We start from the raw sequence: 20,221 nt of genomic DNA, 5'->3' as shown, positions 1-20,221 counted from the left end.
AAAAAGGAGAAGCCCATCCCGAGCCTGAGACAGAGGGCAGCGCTGGGTTGGGGACTGGACTGGTGCAGAAAGGCAGGTGGGGAGCCAGTCCTCTCAGGGGTCCAAGACTGTCCACATACCCAGTGCCCATCCGTGGAGGACTTCTTTCACCAGGCAGGTCACTCAGTGCCCAAGGGGCCCCACTGAACAATTTTCAGGAACACCTCTCTCCTACCACAAGCATTAAGACCTTTCACGACGTAGCTCCAGACCACTCTGCTTCTTGCACTCACTCCTGCTGGCATCTGTCTGCTCTGCTGTCATCTGTTCTATATGTGTCCCACCCACCTTCCCAGGACCACCCTATGAGGCCCAGGCAGCCCCACTGACTCCTGCTCCTCTGCCCACTGTTGGCACCTAAATGGGGAGCTGTGTGCACATGGTCTTTGCATTCTGGAGCCTTGTGTACCTTTTGCCCGACAAGGAAAAGGCAAAGCTGTGAGAGAGGAGCTTGAACTTGACCTACAGTTGCTCTGTGTCCACCAGGAGCTGAGGCAAATAGCACGGTGCTCCTGGCCTCATTTTTCACTTCCCCAAAGGGTGCCCTCTGTGATGAGGGGTTTCTCACCCACAGCAGGCCTATGTCATTCTCTAGTCTAGGAGCATCCAGAGCCCTGGGTAGGCTTTTACGACACGAAACCATATTAAGTTGAACTATATGAAATTTCTGCTTTTCTACCATGTTGACCTACAAAAACGGCAATTTCATATGATTCAACCTGAAAGTTCCAGCAATGCTGAGGTGAATTAGCCATCTTCCTTCCCCAGTTCTGCTGAGACAAAGGCCAAACCCCCGAGTATGGCAAGTCTGCCTCTCTGCCCAGCTCTCCTCCCACCACGGCTTGTACCTGGTGCTCCAGCCGTAGCTAGTGGCTCATTACTAGCACCCTGGACACTCCATGCCTTTGCCCATGCTGTCGCCTTTGCCCGGAACGCCCTCCCCAACCATCTCTATCTACAACACTCCTATCCATTCCTCAAAACTCAGCTCAAAGTCACCTTCAGCAAGCCTTCTCTGACCCACAACTCCATCTAGTCAGTTACTCCCTCGTTCGGGCTATATCTGAGCCTTGTACAGAGTTGTACTCATTCACTTACCACTTTGCATCATAATTTGTTTTGTTTATACCTATCCCCCCAAAAAAGAGAATTCTTAGAAGGCAATGGCAGGGTCCTATTTACCTCTGAATCACTCAGGCTTCACACTAGGCTCATAATAAGGTCTCAGTAAATATCTGATGAATGGATTTGACAAAACATCATTCCATCACACTGAAATACTGAACACTGACAAAGATTACAGAAACTGACCAATTCTTCTCTTCATTCAAAAATAAATAAACACATGGGTCCGGCATGGTGGCATAGTGGTTAGGTTCGAGCACTCTGCTTCAGTGGCCGAGGTTCACGGATTCAGATCCCAGGTACAGACCTGCACACCATTCATCAAGCCATGTTATGGGGGCATCCCACATACAAGGTAGAGGAAGATTGGCACAGATGTTAGCTCAGCGACAATCTTCCTCAAGCAAAAAGAAGAAGATTGGCAACTGATGTTAGCTCAGGGCCAATCTTCCTCACCAAAAAAATAAATAAATAAGTAACTACATGTATTATATAAAATATATATTATTTACACACTCACATATATATCCCTCAGTTTGAAATGCCTAATACTCCTTCATGCAGTTTGGGCACATAACCCTCCCAGACTCTCTCTCCTGCAAATGGTTGTTACAGCACTGGTTCTGGAGCCAGACTTCCCAGATGAGACTGTGGCTCTATCAGTTCTCAGGTGTGTGTCCTCAGACAAGTTTCTTACTTCAACCTCAGTTTCCTTACCCATCAAGTGGGGCTAAGAGTACCCATTATTAAACAAGGTTGACAGAAGTTATTACCTGTGAAACACCTAGCTCATTGCCTCTCACAGCCGTTGTAATTATTACTTTTATTTCTCTTGAGGTCTCATGGAAAGGGTAATCATTTCCCATTGGGAATATGTTTAGAGTTTCAGCCTGGCCACTTCTTTTCCCATTCACGTGCCTCCTGCTATTCCTAAGCGTACAAGAATATAGTGGTTCCCTCAAGGACACTCCGGAATTCACGGATCCTCTGGTATCTTCTTCATCAAGAGTTTACTTGAAACTCGTAGTAACAGGGATCAATGAAACATTTCATAAACATGGGCTTTAAGAAACCTGCTGGCCTATTCCTACAGAGAATGCAGTCAATACTTATTTTCATACATTATTAACTGTATACAAAACGATAATGTGCAGAGGGCAAGAGAAATAACTGTCGGCATGGTGCTTCTTAGACCCTTCAGAGGGACGTAAAGGAAAGTGGTACCAGCATGGCGAAGACAAATGAATAGCATATTAGGTCACCGTAAAGTGGGACTAAACTATGTATTCCTTTCTTTACCACTGTGTAATGCTATTTATATGACAACATGACAAAAAATGGCCCTAGGCACTCTGCTCTACTTTAGAAGCCTTCCATCTCCCACTGAAATGAAAAAAGATACAATCCAGAAATTGCTTCTTTAGTTAATATTTCTGCAGTTCCGCAGGAATGGTTTTAATAGTATGCGTGTTCTGGATTTCGGTTGTCAATTAAGAACCCACAGAATGCAGGGATAAATATTAAAGTAATAGAAATTGGCTTATATTTCAACTTTGAAGGCCCTTTGTTGAACAGTTTTAAGGTGGAAGACAGAGGTGAAGAAACTGGGAATTGAGGGAGAGAAGGGACCACATATCTTCTCCTTAATCAAGGACTCAGGTCTGTGCTTAAAATTTCATCACGTAACAGCAGAAAGAGCACAGGCTTTGGAGATGGGGAACAAGATGAGAATCTGAACTCTTCTACTTATCAGCTGTGTGGCCCTGGGAAAGTTGCTTAATCTCTCTGAGTCCAGGTTTCCTCCTCAGAAATCAGAGATAACACCTGGCTTTTAGGATGGTGGGGACCAAAAGGAAATAACGCCCATGAGCAGGCTGTGCCATGCAGGGCACTCAGCAAGGGTCCCCCAGAGGTACTCCTCTCCCCACACTCACCTTCCCTTTAAAAAGAGCGCAGCTTTAGAGATTACAGAGTTCTGGGACTGATGGGCAGAGTCCCAGAGGGAACTGTGGTTTGGTCAAAAATAGGCCATTTGACCAAATGATTAAAAGTCTGTCATATGCTAATGCTTCGACGGGGCGGACCTTGGGCCAATTTAGTAGGAGTAAATTGCAATTGATTTCCGAAGAAATTGCTTGTTCTCGTGCCTTTCCTCAGCTGTGTCACACTCTCTCACACACAGCTGCCTTTGTCACAGCCAGAACCAACTGAAACACATGTCAAGGAAGACGTTTTTGGGGCCAAAATTTTTAATGATATAGACGTCCACACACACACACTATAAATAGACACACGTGAGCAGGCAGACACACAAATATATCTAGATCTGTGTGTGTGTATGCAGTTTAGATGGATGCTTCAGAGGGCTCGAATTTAGAAGCAATTCTGCACCCCGGTTGTACCCTTCCGTATGCTTTGCGAATCCCTCCGCGGTGGGAGAGCTATCCTGAGTCATTTTTATTTTTACAACAACCTACTGTTTGAACAAAGATCAACAAAGAGCACACCCCTACAATCTCCTCTCCATACACTCCCAGCCTTATCTATGCAAATCCCTGGATATGAAAAGAAAATGGTTAAAAGATCACAGAAGACAAAAAATCAGAAGAATAAAGGTTAACAATGGCTGCTTTCACCCCTAATTTCTGATATGGTGATAGACCCTCTTAGAACATTAATTAGAATGGAAAGAGAGATGAAAGAAATGCCCAGGGGACATAATAAATTAGCCCCTTATGCAAATCACCCATTCGTTTCCATCACTGACCCAGCTAGTTGAGTCTCTAAATTACGGGAAGTGGTTACCTTCTTTAACAAAAAATTCCAGATGAAAGATGAATTTTTTTTTTTTTTAATCCGAGGACTGAGAGGGCTTAAAGTAACAAACGATTTCTCACTTTCCCCTGCAGACAACTCTGATGGGGCCAAAAGATACGAAAATTAACCTTCCGGCCACTGGTTCTTGTTGCCAGACACCTATTAATCAACCCTTGTTTCGCAACAATCCCGAAACAATGGACAACTCCCCCATTAACCGAAGCTGTGGTTCTCACCCTGACTGCATAAAAACAAAGAGTGGCATGCTAACGGGCACAGACCCGGCCAGGTGAGGGACAATTTAAACAGGGCGGGGAAATGCCAGGATGGGGAGAGTTTCCAATATCAATTTAAAAACAAACACACACCTAATTTTACTTGTCATCACTGTCCTACACAATTTATGCTCTACTGTCCTAGAAATTTATGGAACTCTCAGTTTCTTATCAGTAAAATAAGGGGATTGGACTAGAACGACCTCTAAAAGTCTGACTGCATCGACAGTCCACTGATTTTATTTATCCCCCTGTAAAACAAACATAGCACTTCCGATAATTTGTTTAAATTTGTTGTTAATTTGTTTAAATATAATCTTATGATATGCCTTTTGTCTACTGAACTCCCTCCTGGCTTCATTTTCTCCCCATCCCTATTTTCTACACTTATTTCTTATTTTGTTTTATCTTCTTCCATGTACTCAAATGAGGTGCTTTAAATACATTCTGGTTCAAAGTAAGGAGTATATTGAATAAATCATGCTTTATAAATGTTATTAATATGAAAAATATATATGGCAAGTTCACAAGTTTCTTTGGTAAGAAGAAAACGCTAGAAAGAAAAACAGTTAAGTCTCAAAATAATACATGATTCAACAGGCAAGCCCTTCGAGAAGGAAGGAAAATATGTTACAGATCACCCTAGACCCCTGCCCTCATTTTACAAAAGGACTAGATCACTCTCAGGAAGGGGAAGCACTTGCCCAAGGTCACTCGGCAAGTTAGGAGTAAAGCTGGAAGCAGAACACCATTCTCCTGACTCCTGGACCAGTACTCTTTGGACCAAACAATCTGGATGTGATACCTTCTCTTGAGAATTCAGTACTGTATCCTGAAGAACAAAAACAGGACATCCTTTGGAAAGAACAAGCTAAGACAGCAGAAAAATTAAGAGACGGCAGAAAGAAATACTTCAGAGGACTAAGGAGAAGGAATGAGGACAGACACATTGGCTATAAATAATTGCGCACCTTGTAACAATCTTCAGTTCACCCAATTACCTGTCACTCACTGATGTTTTATCTCCCCTCTTCTGGTAACAGCACCTACAGTGACTCTATGCAAAATATTTGACTGTCTTCTACTTTCACAGCCTTCACTGGAACATTCAGGCCTTTGCCATAAGTATCTAGATACTGGAATGACCTGCTGGTTTATTCATGAAACTTCTTGAGGTTGACAGTTAATCTAAATAATAAAATTTGCCTTTAGGAAGTGGTCAGTGACACAAAAAGACACAGATTCCTCAGGTCATCAGGAGGGTAATAAAAAAAGTATGTGTAGACTATGACTCCATTTTTCAAAAAAATAAGATATATATATACACACACACACAACATACACACATATATATGCAGATTCATATATGTAGGGAAAAAATCTAAAGTCTCATATCAACACGTTTACAGTAGTTATAATTGGGAGCTGAGACTATGGGTGATTTAAATTCATTTTCCTTCTTTACCTGTTTGGAATTCCTTATTGTTCTACAAAAAAAAAAAAAAAAAAGAAAATGGATTGCGGAGGGGCCAGAGAGGGAGAGAATAAAAACCAAAAGTAGTGGTGTGTGAAAGTGAAATGTAAGTGTACTTAGCACAGCCTGTGGAGACAGAAGCATCTCCCAACTTTAAGGCATGCCCTTCTCGGGGAGCAGTAATTCTTCCTGCGACGAGGGGCGCTGGAAAGAAGATTTATGGGAAAAGGTGAGAAGAATGGGAGTCAGTCAAGCTGAGAAGGGAAGGCTGATCACAAGAATCCTTAAGCACAGGAAGAGCTCCCACCCGGGTGACCACCAGCTGCAGCAAACTCACCTCCGGCCAAAGAGCATACGGATCAGGCCCCACAGGAACAGGGGGTTCGGAGCAGGAATAAGGGAGACCTTCCCCAAAGGGGAGGTAAGACTCAAACCAGGTTATTAAGAGACAAGACTTTCCTCCAGGGCCCATTAGACAGAGGATAGATTTTTCATTTCTTGTCCAAGGTAGTTTATGAGCAGCCTTTCTGAAGTCTCCGGATTGCTATCCTTTTCAAGATGTACAAACATTGTTCCATGATCAGGGAATATGGTCTGCTACAAGGAGTCCCAGTCTTAGAGTCAGGAGCAAGCCAACAGCTAACAGAACCTTGGCACAGCATTAAAAATGACTGAGATTAATTGAGGACCAAGTATGTTCCGGGCACTATGCTAGGTACTTTAAATATAGCATCTTTAATTCGCAGGAACCTATAAGGTAGGCATTGTCATCATCTCATTTTACATCTAAGGAGCCTGAGGAACAGTGAACTCAAATGACCTGCCCAAGACAAAGTGAGAGGCAGAGCGAGGATGCAGGTCGGTGGAACTCCAGAGCATGAGTTCTTTCTCCAGCACCAGCATGTACAAAGATGTGCAGGCACAAAGCTGCCCAGACCTCTGGTGGGACAGCACTTAGTCAACCCAGCTTATCTGGACACGGGGCAACTGGGGCGAGACAGAAAAGCTATTAGTAGAAGAATCTGTGGATGAAGACTGAAGCCAGATGGTTTCTGTAAGCCACCAAGGTGCTAAGGTAAGACTTGGCAATGAGGAGGCCACGTTGGATTGGGAGAAACTAGACACAGGCAGGCCAGTAAGAAGGCCAATGCAAAGTTGAAGTGAGAGATAAGATGAGAATACGAAGGGAATGAAGAGAGGAGAGCAGCACAAAAGATGGAATGTAATTTCAGCAGGACTTGATGATGGATCCAGCCAAAGGAGTGAGGGTGGCAGAGGGGGTAGAGATGACCTCGAAGCTTATCACTTAAGCAGATCATGCCATCATGTGGGACAGGAGACTCCAGAAGAGAAGGGTGTAAGGAGAAAAGGGGAGAGAGGATGAGATCCATTTTGAATGCTCCAAGTTTTAAATAACTGAGATACATCCAGATGGAGTTGTCCAGGATTCAGCTGGAAACACTGGTTTAGAGCTCAGGAGTGGCTGGAGTGGGAGGCAAGGCTCTGAGGCACTGGTGTAAGTGGTAGCTGAGGTCTTAGGAATGGATGAAGTTTGTCCAGAGGGTACAGAGAACAGAAAGAAGCCGACGCTGGCCTTTCCTAAGGCAGCGCCATGTTCTGGCAAAGGTCCTGGAAGCCACCCTCAAGCAGTGTGGCCCCGGCCAAACCACGTCCCCTCTCTGAGCTTCAATGCTGTAAAAGCAGAGGGTTAGACTAAGTCTGTAAGGCCCTTATTCTCTGATATTCAACCCCCATGGTTAACGGGACGCCTACTCAGGACCAGGAAGGATGCTCCATGCTGAGCAGACACCCAGCACAACAAGCGAGTCTCTGACTTTGCAGTGGGAAAGGCAGACACATAAATAAGTCCTCTCGATATGCTGTGATTAACAGCTATCATAAAGGCAAGAGCAGAATGCAGCCTGAGAGTTCTGAGTGGAAGTGCCTGGCTGGGGGATTTCCAGCATGGCCCTCAGAGATGCAGTCTGATCTTCGTCTTGAAGAACTAATAGAAACTTCCCAAACAGAGGCAAAGCCATGTGCAAAGGCGCAAGGAAGTGAAGGTATATGAAACATCTGGGGAATGGATTGCTCAGGGAGTCTGAGTGGAGAGGAGGTAATGGGGAGGAGGCTTGGAGAAGGAGGGCAGGGCCAAGCCGGCCTGCTAAGGAGTTTACCATATGCCAGAAAAGGTAGCAAGGAACTAACCGGCGTTCTCAAATTCTGGGACAACGTGATTAGAGAGCTGTTTTAGACAGCTGACTGCAAAGGAAAGGACCATACAACCCTAGCAGCTGGTATTTACAAGCCCTTCTCTCATCACAATTTGACAAGACAGCAGATGACCTTAGAAGGCTCTCCTTCAACACGTAAAATTTTTAAGAAAGCTTTTTTAAACAGTGCCATAAATATGAAGGTACATTAAAACAGAAATGCTAGACATGGCTAGTTATTCACAGCATCATTCAGAAATAGGGGCCATCCCCATTTTTGAGGGGCATCCTGGAGCAAACCATTTCCAACTACTACTTGGGAACCAATCTCAAGATCCTAAGGCTTCCCGGGAAGGTCTAAGCAACTCCTGGGACTTAGCAGGAAATGATGACAGAGCCAGAGCTAGAACTTGGTCCTTCAGCACATCCGATTTAGCATGTTCAAATCCTAACACCACTCTTTCCCTACCATCTCTCCACTTGATTCTCGTTTGCAATACCACCAACTTCGACTATATTCGAGGAAGGCCTGGCATCACTTGACTCTTCTCTACAAAATCCAACCTCCCGATCAATACTTCTAAACCTTGGAGCCCTCTTTTTCTCTCGCTGCTACAGAGGTTCTTATATCCTCCCTCTGATCCCCCATCCTCAGGCTTTTCTTGGCACCCACTGTATTTTCAAAATTTCTGCTTTGTTCTCCCCCTCCAGAGAGTCCAAAAACATCGCCAACAGGTTCATCTTCCTTCCAAATCACTATTTACTTCTTGCTGCTTCTTGAACTTTTATGAAGAAGAAAAGGCGAGGGAGGAACGGAGGTTACAGGGCAGAGAGACGCAGATGTGAAACGCCACGCGCTGGCTGGTCCTCTGGGCCTCCGGCGCCCCCACACAGCTCTGCCCTCTTGGCTCACAAGACACTTTTGTGTGTTTTCTCCTCGACATCCTCTTGCACGGGCTAGCTTTCTCCTTTGTGTACTCCCACTCACAGCCTGATTCTTGATGTTCAAGACGCCTAAAAACCACACCGGCATCAACCCACAGAAAAGGCACCTCCTCTCGAGCCCTTAAAAGCACCTTCGAGGCCAAACGCTTCCGCTATCAAGTTTCCACAAGAATAGTCCCTCCACGCTCCCACCGTAATTCTCGCCTGACTAGCCTGCTTCATTTCCCTTCTGCAGCTCCCGCTTCAGAACACACAGGACAGTTTTTAGGTTCTACCTTATTTTTGTTCCCTTCCTTTTTCCCACCAGGCAAGAGATAATACCTCAATAAGGCCTTTTCACTGGTCATAAGTAAACAATGGCAAAGATGGCTGTGGGCTTGAGGAGTCCAAAGAAAATGGAAACGCAAGAACGTCAAACATGTCTTGCTCGGTGAGAGGATTCAGCTCACACTTAATGTATGTAGATAAACATTCCCTTAACATTGGGCAGAGAAATCCAAATATGGAAACTGATTGCTACCATATCTGTGAAAGGCACAGGCCCTGTTGTCCTGGTTTCTTCTGAGAGATTTTCAAGACAGAAGAGATGTTCTAGAAACTCAAATTCAAACCATGAAAAGCAACGTTTATCATCTTGTTTCTCTGTCCTTCTTCATTCTACAAATGCCAAACTGGATAATATGCATTATTCAAAGACTTAAAACCTCTCAAGGCTCCATTTGGCTTTCTTATACCCACTTAAGGAACACAGTCACTGTCAGAGGTCAAAGCTCATTAGTGCTGGAACCTAAATTCAAATGCCCTTGAGATATAAAGTGAAGCTCAAGACAAGGCCTTCCTGGCTCTGATTAATTCATTATGACTTTTTGGTTCTCAGCAGGACTGGTCTCACAAACTCAGGATCATATTTGCTATGAAAAGAAACCTGGCTGAGAGAGGGATTCAAAAAGTGAATGAGTGAGACTTTGTTCATGCAGAAGAATTTCTAATACTCCTAAAAGAAATTCAGAAAACCAGTGGTATCCGAGGATGACCAAGCCACTTGAAGTGTAGCATGAAAGCAAGAACTGAAATTGCAATGCAAGAGCACAGTGGAGGGATTCTGGAGGTGACCTCAATCTTCCCTCAGAATCCTGGGCTGTTAGGACTGAAGATTGTGTACTCCAGTGGCCTCATTATATTAAGAAAAGAGACACCCAGAGAGGGAAAATGAGTCTGTTAAAGTCCCACAGCTCATAGCAGTTCTGAAATTAAAACCCAAATGAAGCTTCTTCCTTGCCTGCTTCCTCACTCTCACTGTCCACGGGGAGGTTCATATCCTTCCAGGCGTCGGTACAAAGACGAAGGAGTAACCCTTCCATGAGGCAGGCCGCAGGCAAGAGGTGCTGCCCCCCAAAGCACTGGGAAGGCCAGGTTCACTTCTGGTACCCCATGTGCCACACCCCATCCTAGTTCCTCCAGCCCTGCTCCCATGAGGGCCTAGAGGGTCACATACATTTGTCTGCGCATCTCTCCTCCACTGTTTCAGCCACGATCCAGTCCGGACCAAGGGAACAGAGAGCATTAGTAGGGATCTGGAGTAGTAATTATCAGCATTATTCAGAATAACGTATGAATGCTTTTGATATATATGTGTGTGTGTGCACATATACACACCCCCTAATATCTTATCCTAAAACAGAAACAAACACACACACACACACACAACACACAAAATCCATACTTTTCTTCAAACCAAAAGACAGAATAATGCAGAGGAGTGCCTCTCCAGCTTCATGTGTATGTGAAGCCCCCTGCCCAGGGATCTTAAACTGAAAATTCTGATTCAGGAGGTCTGCAACGGAGCCTGAGATTCTGTACTTCTAACTCCCAAGTGAGTCCATGCTGCTGGTCTGAGGACCACACTCTGGGTAGCAAGGGGAAGGCGTTACAAAAGCTTGGAATAGAACAAATCTGGGTTTAAATTCTGATTCCGCCCATTAGGAGCTTTGTGATCTTGGGCTGGTTTCCTAACTTCACACTGCCTCGATCACCTCATCTCTAAATGGAAATAATAATACTGAAGAAGCACTTGATGATGATTACATAAGTTAATGATGGAAAGCTCTTGATACAGTGCCTGGCACATAAAAAGAGCTTCATAAACGTCAGTTGCTGGCTGCCACTAAGATTCATGAAGGTAGGGACAACATTTGTCTGGCCGACTTGCAAAATCCCAATAGCTAGAACTTAGTAGGTGCTCAGTGGATATTTGTGAATGAATGAATGTATATATAATACACCCACACACAACATCAGTAGTTTATATACTCTCCTGGTTCTACCGCTTTCTGAAGGAAAATGTTTAGAAAGCCAGAACACTCTCACCAGTAACAAACCGTTATCCCACAGAATCAAATTCAACATTAACCACCACGTTTAACCACTGAGAAACATATAATCTGTAATGGCCGTATACACTTGAGAAAATTTCTTAACTGTAAACAAATAAAGACAACACCAGTCTGGAATCTGTATGTCATTAAGAGAAATTCCTGCTTTGCTCATTATTTATGGGGTTTCTGAATGCAGATGTTATGGAAAACTTCATTCTAAAACTAAGTTCACTTCTAAACCAAATGTAGAATTCCAGAGAGAGACCAAACCAACCATGGGAAGTGAGAATACTTTTTGAAGGGCCATTGGGACAGCAATACATTCTCCTATATACGTGCATACTTGCTCAGGAAAATTTAGAAACAAAAGAAGTATTCACAAATGGTAGAGCTGAATCCTTTAAATCACAGGCAGACAAGTGAGTCCAACCAAAATTCTTCAACAATCCAAGATTATCTTCAAACGTCTCGTTAAGTAAGTGGCATCATTTGAACAGATCCCATTTACAGGGAGGCACTGTATAAGGTATGTAGAAGCAAAAAGAGAATACGATTGCCACCTACAGACAGAAGTGGCCCTCCCTTTGCAAGAGTTGGCCAATCATATTTTAATGTGAAAAAAAATCCAACCGAGTCACTCCCTCCACCCTCTTTCAAACCACCATAGCACATTACTTCATTTAGAATTACTTTCAAGTCATACAATCATCTCTAGGCATTTTGCCTCTTCATTATCATCATCCTATTTCTAATTTCCCAGAAACACTGCGCCATTCAACTATCTACTTATACACTATTTGAGAGCCAAAGAGAATGCAAGCCAACAGACTTCAAGCCGGCAAAGGCAGCAGAGTGGAAGTATAAATCTGCTTACCTGGTATGAATGGGACCACCCGGAATATATCAGACAATCTGCTGTTAACTGGTTCGTATGGGGAATCTTCAAGCAGATCATTTCCTAAAAACAACAGAAAGATTGGGCTCAGATGTGGAAAACAGACATATTTCACGCAGTTTTTGTTACTGACTGAATTCTAACTATGTTATGCTTGTGTAACAAAAAGATGCTGAAACTTTCAAAGATTTCAAATGCATCTATTTGGCTATGGTTATTTCTTTTCATTCCCTCTGCCTTTGTTGTCCTTGCTCTCCCCAGAGTGCCATGAAAACATTGGAGAGCGACCCAGCCCGATCTTGCCAGAAAACTCTCCCACTCTTTGCAAAGGAATGAAATCAGAGAGGAAGAACCCAGTGACGTCACAAGCCCAGCTTGCCTCCAGGAGCCAATGAAAGAAAGGTGACCCAAAAGAGGCTCCCATTTCTTTGCTCTCAAAACATGGCATTGGGTCAGAAAGCAAGTACCCAGGCTGTTAAACAGTCAGCCTCTGAAACAGGTTTTCATTAATAGGTTCTGGAGAAAATGGCAGCTGAGAGGTCAAATCTGCTATTACAAATTATTGGTGTGAGTCTCAGTGGAAAATGAATGCACTGGATGTTTGTGTTAGATTTACAAACACGAGCCACCTCTGGCACACAAGGACCAAAGAATTCCCATTGGAACGGATGGTTGTGACAAGTGGACCTTTATAGCTAAGCCACTTCTCTGTTAACCAAGGTTGAACCATACCAGCTGCTTCAAGCCTCAGCTAATCTAAAACGACAAATGGTTTTTCCCACATCTGTCTTTGATGGGGTTTGAAAGGGGTAAAGACAGAACGGATTCTACCGGACCTTTTATACTTAATTCTTTATCTCATGTCAGAATGGACAGAAGGGAAGAAGAAAGGGGGAAAACTGCAGCCAAGATGCAGGGCAATTCTTTGTATTATTATTCTCTGAAGCCAGCTCTCCTTGGAGAGAAGTTGCAGGGTCCTCGCGTGGCCTTTAATGGGTTCCTACTCCGGTGCTCTGACCAGGTTTCAGAGAGCTCAGCGGGGTCCCGGGGGTGTCCCCCACACCCTCATGGGTTTTCCAACAACCAGGCCCTGACAATGCTGCTCGGGAAGCAGCAAACACCAGCTGCCGCTGTCCCTGGGGGCCAATGAAAGGTCCTCATTCTGCAGCTGGGGAGAAGCGAGTAGAGGATGAGGTCAGCGTGACCGGGGGCTGAGGGGCCCGCCTGCTTGGTTGGGGGGGACGGGGGGCGAGGACGGTCCGCGCGTACCCTGCAGGCTCTGGTACATGCTCCAGTAGATGCGCAGGCAGTTCTTCTCCTTCTTCATACCGCGCTTGCAGCGGCAGTTGTAGAGCGACTTCTGCTTGAGGGCCTCCATGGCGCTGCGGCACTCGTCCTTGGCCTCCAGGCCGGATGTCAGGCTGAAGTTAGTCTCCTTGCCCGCCACGCACTGCCTCAGCGTGCGGTACTTGGTGCTGCAGCTCTGCTCCTTCAGGCACTGATCGCTGGCTTTCACGCAATCCAGGCGGTCCCCCCCGCTCACCTCGGCCGCCAGGAGCACGTCTGCGGGTGGAGGGGAGGGAGCGTGAGTAATGTTGGGCAGCGCCCGCTGCCCCTGCCCGGGGGAGAGCGGTGCTTGACCTGGCTTCAGGGGCGCGCCGCGCAGCGAGCTGACCCGCCCCTCTACGCCCGAGGGTCCATTTTCCCGCCCGGGGACCTCCTGCGGCCTCGGTCTCCCCCATACCCCAACCCCCAGGCCCGTGAGGCTTGAGGGGCCATTCGCGGTTTGCCCCGGAGTGTGCGCTGCCCACTGCGCGCACCGGCCCCGCCGCCCGGGGCAGCCGTGCGCAAAAGGCTGCCTGGTCTCCAGGGCTGCCCTCCCGCCGCCCCCAGCTCCAGCCACTCGCTCCGCCGGGCCCGGCTGAAGCCCGCGGGCTTTCGGAAGAGGACAGCAGGCGGGGCGCCGGCGCCCTGTCCGCAGCCGGCCCGGCGGGGAGCGCCGAAACGCTATTCGGGGAAAAGTTTTCCCTTCGAAGTTTGCTCTCCCAGCCCAGTGCTCGCCCACACCCCACCTGCCCGCCGCGCCTCCGCGAGCTCCCCGGGACTCGCAAGTGGCGCCGCGCCCGGGGGTGGAGAGCTCGGACCCCTTAAATCCCTGCCAGGCTAGGCCATTAAAAACCACAGAAGATAAAAAACAACCACGAAAAGCTGCGGGCAAGTGCCGCGCCGTCACCGCCTCCCAGGCCCGGGGTGCTGACGATTCACGATCCCCTTCCCCAAAATGAAACTTCACCCTCCCACACCCAGAGCACCCGTGCCGCAATTTTGAGGGGGCTGCAGTGAGTACCCCCTCGGAAAGACTTAGCGTGTTAAGAAAGCTAGCGGCAGCCTCGACTTACCCAGGAGCGGTAGCGCGAAGTACAGGGTCACCAGGAACATGGTGCCGGCGCGCAGCTGGTCCCCGCCCCCCAAAAATTCCCGAGCCGCCGCTGGGTCTCGCCAAGAGAGCTCAGCATGCAGCGATCCCCGGACTGCCGCGCTGCTCTGGCCGCCCAAAGTTCAGCTCCATCCAGTGCGGGAGGAAACTCTCAACTCTGTCCGCCGCCACCGCCGCGGGCGACTCAGCTCCGGGCGGGCGGCTGGCGCGAGGGCGGGAGGCGGTTCCGCTTTTAGGGGTTCAGGTCCGATCCAACCTGGAAGGGAGAGCGCGCTTTGAAATGAGAGCCGAGAGCACTGGATCCTCCCCCCCTCCCCTCTACCCACCCTTGTTCCCGCCTTGAGGGACTTTCCAGCGCCCGGGTGAGGGCCCACCCCTACCAGGGTCGGGGCGCGGGGAGGCGGTGCGGGAGGTGCATGTGCGTGTATTCCCGGGAGCCACCCGCACGGGCAGGGTGGGGGCTGAAGAGGTCGGACGCAGACTCCCAAAGTCCAAGGGGGTGTCTATCGGGTCCAAGCCAGGAGGCTGAACGCGAGCAAATAAATAAATAACGTTACTTTCCGAGCGCTGCGAGCGGAGACGGCCGCTGCCCTGAGTCGAAGCACACGGCGGCGTCAGCTCTCTCGCCAGCCCTGGCGCGGAAAGAGCCCCTTCTCCCGGGAAGTTCGCCGCCCCCTCCTCGCGCCAGCTCGATTTCCCAGCCGCCGGCCCTCCCCACCCAAACCACCAATCGCTGCCCCCTGTCGCCGTCTCCCCTCCTCCCGGATCTGTCTCCTTTCAGAGGCAGCCGGGGAGGGGGAACCGGCGTCCCGGCTGAGGCCGAAACACAGCTCCTGAGCCCCTACCCGCCGTGCGTCCTCCGCTCCCTCCCTGGCGTGCGCGACGCACACGCGCTAGCCCAGTGCTCAGGACTCGGGCGCATCAATGCCAAAGCCCCGGACGAGCGCGCTGGCCGGCAGCCCCAGAGCGCCAGGGCAGGTGCAGCCCCGCGCCGCGCGCGCCCCTGGGCCCCAAAGTTGAGGGGCGTTTTCAAAAGGCGAAGCGGGGAGTGGGAGAGCGGAAATAGGTTCCCAAACCGACGGAACGAGAAAACTCTCCAAATCCCACCAACCTGGACTCAATCGACCGTGTCCAGCCGCAGCGAAAAGCCAGTTTGCTTGTTTGTTTATGTTGGGGGGTGTCCCCGCCCCCTCTTTCCCTTCCCAGACTCACTTCTCTGCGCTAGGAAGAAAGATGCGGTAATCTTCGCGAGCTGGGAGAACCGAGCTGGGCCAGCACGATTTCCAAAGAGAGCCCCCAGCTCTGATGGCCGTTAGGGATGTTAGTGGTTACTGGGAGCTGCGCGAAGGATAAGCAGGTTCGGAGAGCAGATTTCTTTGCCAGAGGACCCTCGGCTTGCTCCGGCTCCCGCCACCCCGCAACACACCGCCAGCCTCCCCCTGCCTCCCCGATGCTCCCCGGCGCGGACCCTGCAGATGAACACACTAGCCGGCGGTGGGGCCTGGGGCTGGACCCCGCACGCGCGCACAGGACACGCAGCGCTATGCAGCCGGCCGCGAGCGCTGCCAGACTCACACTGACTCTCTCTCTCTCTCTCTCTCAAACACACACAGTCAGAGACACAAAAGGGCACAATGCAACAAGAGCTCTTTCTTTCTTCTGTTGTAGGGCAATCGAACCAGACCCTTCTTCCAAACACAAAGTTTTTCCCCACGTCACTCGCTGATGTGACTCAAGACTTGGCGCGTTAAAGACACATTCAAACCCAGTCCTTCGGAGCTGCGATCGAGGGATGCGCCCACCCACTCATCCACGCCGACGCGCGCACACTCACACTCACACTCAGACATGCACAGGCAGTCTCTACCTCTCTCCTCAAGCTTGAACAAGGAGACAAAAGCGGAACCCCCGGCCCACGCCTTTTAAACCGCATCAGACCAGGCTTTGGAAAATTTATAAGCTGACCTCCATCTTGGCTGGTTCAAGAGTACATTTAAAAATAATAATAAATTTAAAAGTCCAACACATACACAGCCCTTCACCCCAGTCTCTGGGACCACTCGTTCTCAGCAGTGCTGCAGACCCCCATACCCCGCCCCAAACGCACGATCCCTTCCCTGAACGCCGGGGGGCGCCCGGGACGCTCAAGTCAACGCTAGGTCCAGAGAGGGGTCTAGTGAAGAGCCCGCTGTAATGCATGGCGGTCTGGCCGCTCAGGGCGTGTATTTGGGATCTTTCCTGTTGTCCAAGTTCATCTCTCAGGGAAACCGAGTTTGAATCAAGTAGGAGTGAGCCCAGCTGTCAAATCTGTAAACCCATCTCGCTAGACAATGGGCCGAGGAAGAGAGGAAAGAAGAGCTCGTTTTGATGGAGGGGGGTTAATTGAAAAGGGCACAGGCTTTGGTTGAAGTTTGAGGCCCGGGTGTAAGGGCGGGGAGAAGAGGAGGAGGAAAGAGGAGGGGTGAGTAGCTCTCTATTCAACTGCTCATCAGCCAGGCGCGCCCCTCGGCTGTGGCGGCGGCACGAATGCGTGCGGCGCATTGTTTGGAGTGTGTCTGCGCCTGGATGCGCGCCCCAAGCCCCAGGGACATCCCACTGCTCCGCGCTCCTGGGCACGTGTTCCTCCGGGGCAGCTATGAGGAAATTAACGCACTCATCAGGCACTCCCCTAAACACGCACACACACACAGTCACACCATACACGGATTATTTTGTTCAGTGTATCAGTTTACACTTGGTTGTTGAGTAAACAAAGCAAACATATGTCACATTTTCGCGACAGATGGTTCAAACCAAGGGCTACTTAAGTTCTCTTTCTCAAGCAGTGGTAACAGTCTAAGTTACAGGGTGGACTAAGCGGAAATGTAATGTCTTTCAGTCAGTTTCTTCATTTAAAGAAGTTTATTCCCGTATTTTCACACACAAACCGGAGAAACCCTGGGGAGGTGGTTTAAGTGAGACAAGGACTGAAATGTAAATGTTCGTGGACACTCAAAACATAAAACCCTCTTTCACCATTCCGTTTTACAAGCGGAGGTGAATGTCTCCCTTTGGAAAATCAGTTATTGGAATTCCAATTCTCAACGGATAGACCAGTGCCTATCATTGCTGACCACGTGGGATGGTTGAATGACAAGGATATTTCATTTAAGGACATCATCCACATCTTTTGTAAGTGTTCTTTGTTTAGCAATGACTCTCCTTACCCTGATATTCCACAGACATCTTTTAAATCAAATTTTAACAGGGTGGGGAAGAGTGGAATAAAAGTTCTCCAAATGTAGAATACGGGGCTTCTTTTAAAAATATTTATAGATTCAAGAATATTTTAGAATCATGCACTCACACCTCAAGTTCTTACTGATGATGAAAACCGAGCTTTATTTTTTTAGAAAAAAATAAGCCATCAGCCACCATGACTGTGTTGTCCGGTACAATAGTCACTAGCCATGCAGCTATTCCCATGAAAATTAATTAAAATTAAATAAAAGAAAAATGCACCTCCTCAGCAACGCTAGCTACATTTCAAGTGCTCAATAGCCACTGTGGCTAATGGCTACCGTATTGGACAGCACAGATATAGAACATTTCCATCATCACGGAAAGTTCTGTTGGACAGCTCTACCCTACAATGTTGGTGTGAAATTAGTTAACGTGGTGTACGTATAAAGTTCTTCACGTAGCAGAATAATGCAGACATCAAGCGAGTACTTTATAAGGAGCAGCAGTAGTAGTAGCTGTTGTGATGATGATGATGATGATGATAATGACTTATTACTCTGCTGAGGAAGTTGAAGAATCCATGAAGACACAGCCCACTGCTGGTGTGTCCTCCACTCAGAATGAGATCAGCAGGCAAAGAAGCCAAGGAAAGGGGACTAGATACCTCAAAAGTTGGTCTCGTGAGGAGAACTGTGTATGGAAAGTTGTGGCCCTGACTCTATCCTAAGCCTTCCCGTAATAGGAGCTAATAAAAAAAAAATCACTGCCTTACAGCTATATCCTCTACCTTCTAAAAGTGAGAGAAACACACAGCAAGCCCTTGGAATATGAAAGATAAAAATGTAGTGTGACTTACTGTATTAATATTATCTCTGTTTCCTTGGAGCTTATGTTCCCATGTGTATGGGACTGATCTCAGGATGAAAGGCGACATTGAAATATCAAATATTATTAATAATTATAAAGGTTCATGCCATCCTCTGTGACATGTTTTCTCAGTGGGAAATTGGTTTTAATGCTAGAAAATTAGTTTCAATCCACCCATAAGCACGTGAAGTGAGCAATTTTCCTGCGTTTCTTGATGTAAGAGTATTTTCAAGTTAACAGATGAGTCATGGTGAGAATGACAGTTTTCCATGCAGTATTTTGTCTCCTACTCTCATTGCCTTGGCCCTATAGAGTATAATGTAAAATACATTCATTTTGTAAAATTGTGCTGCTCAAAAATCACTCAAGTTTCTTTAACTCAAACTAATCCATCAAAGTATTTGGCATTAGACAGTTTGGCAGACCTACCTCTGTAGCTACACAAAACCACTCACCATCTCCTAAATATATGTACCATGGTTTTTTTTTTCTACTGTTACACTTTCACCCATGCTGTTGCATCTGCCTAATATGTGCTTCATCGCGATATTTTAAGATCTGGCTTAGCTCTAACAGGCCACTAAGAATAGCAAGGACTCCTTCAGCCATAATGAATAGTTCTTTGTAGCATACTCCCATGGCCCCATTGGAATCTTTATTATAGCTGTTGTGACATTGCATTGTAGTTAGTTGCTATATCTGTCTCCTCCACTGGAATGTGAGTTCCCTGAAGGCAGGAAGATGCTCTATTCTTGTTTTTTGCATCCCCAGCATTTAGACTGATGACTGACACACAGTCATCCCAATAAATGTACTATATTGATTGCGTGAATAAAGAGTGATGCTGTTTCTCATTTTCCTCTGACACAATAATTCTACTGAAAGGTTTACATAAAATCCCTTTACTATATGAACAATACTAAATATGAGGAGCTCATGCAATTACTGGTATTGCTGTTCCAATAATAGTATCAAATATGTATTATTCCTTTGGGGATTTGACATTTACTTTTTTTTTTTTTTTAACAAAACCCATTATTGTAATAGAATGCTCTTTTTCTGGTTCACTTTAATAGTAACATATGACATATTTCATTTCTGGGAAATGATAGCTTGCCTTAGGTCATATTTTAAGGCATAAAGCCAGAGGCAGAGTAACGTTTCCACCTGAAGTTCTCTAATCATCTAGAAATGTGCCTCTCTCTGAGAGAGAAGGATTTAGAAGGCCCAGGTTACAACTACACTGAAGCCCTCATCCTTGGAGGCAAATTTTTAAAAGCAGAATTGACCCAAAAGTGTTAAAAACTTTTATAAACACATAAGACCTAGTGCAATGTTTTAGGAAAATGAGAAAATGGTCATCATTCGAACCCAGAAAGCTGGTGGGAGGGTCTATAATGCTGACACAGATCTCACCTTCTAAGGCTGTGCTTCAGCATTTGCCCTTCGGTGATACAGGAAGAGCCAGTTGCTCTCAGATTTCAAAACCCTTTTCCAGGCTGACTATATTAAGATACATCTTTTGAACATTATTTGC

General features: G+C 47.1%; 1 protein-coding gene across 6 annotated transcripts in view; it reads right to left on the bottom strand.

The window, feature by feature from the left end:
* GFRA1 (GDNF family receptor alpha 1) overlaps positions 1-16,275 on the bottom strand; it is a 220,357-nt gene extending 204,082 nt beyond the window's left edge. Inside the window, exons 1-4 of one of the 6 annotated variants that reach the window (XM_070260481.1) lie at positions 15,707-16,275; positions 14,558-14,851; positions 13,428-13,721; positions 12,138-12,221 (exon numbers count right to left, since the gene is read on the bottom strand). In XM_070260481.1, the coding sequence (XP_070116582.1) occupies positions 12,138-12,221; positions 13,428-13,721; positions 14,558-14,597 (418 nt within the window). In that variant the 5' untranslated portion in view covers positions 14,598-14,851; positions 15,707-16,275. The other 5 variants (XM_023638784.2, XM_070260476.1, XM_070260493.1 and 2 more) reach the window with 5 other exon arrangements.
* Between the last annotated feature and the right edge of the window lie 3,946 nt (positions 16,276-20,221).

This window comes from Equus caballus, chromosome 1 (genome assembly GCF_041296265.1).
Source record: "Equus caballus isolate H_3958 breed thoroughbred chromosome 1, TB-T2T, whole genome shotgun sequence".
In the NCBI taxonomy this organism is placed as follows: domain Eukaryota; kingdom Metazoa; phylum Chordata; class Mammalia; order Perissodactyla; family Equidae; genus Equus; species Equus caballus.
This window is presented reverse-complemented; position numbering and strand designations above follow the sequence as displayed.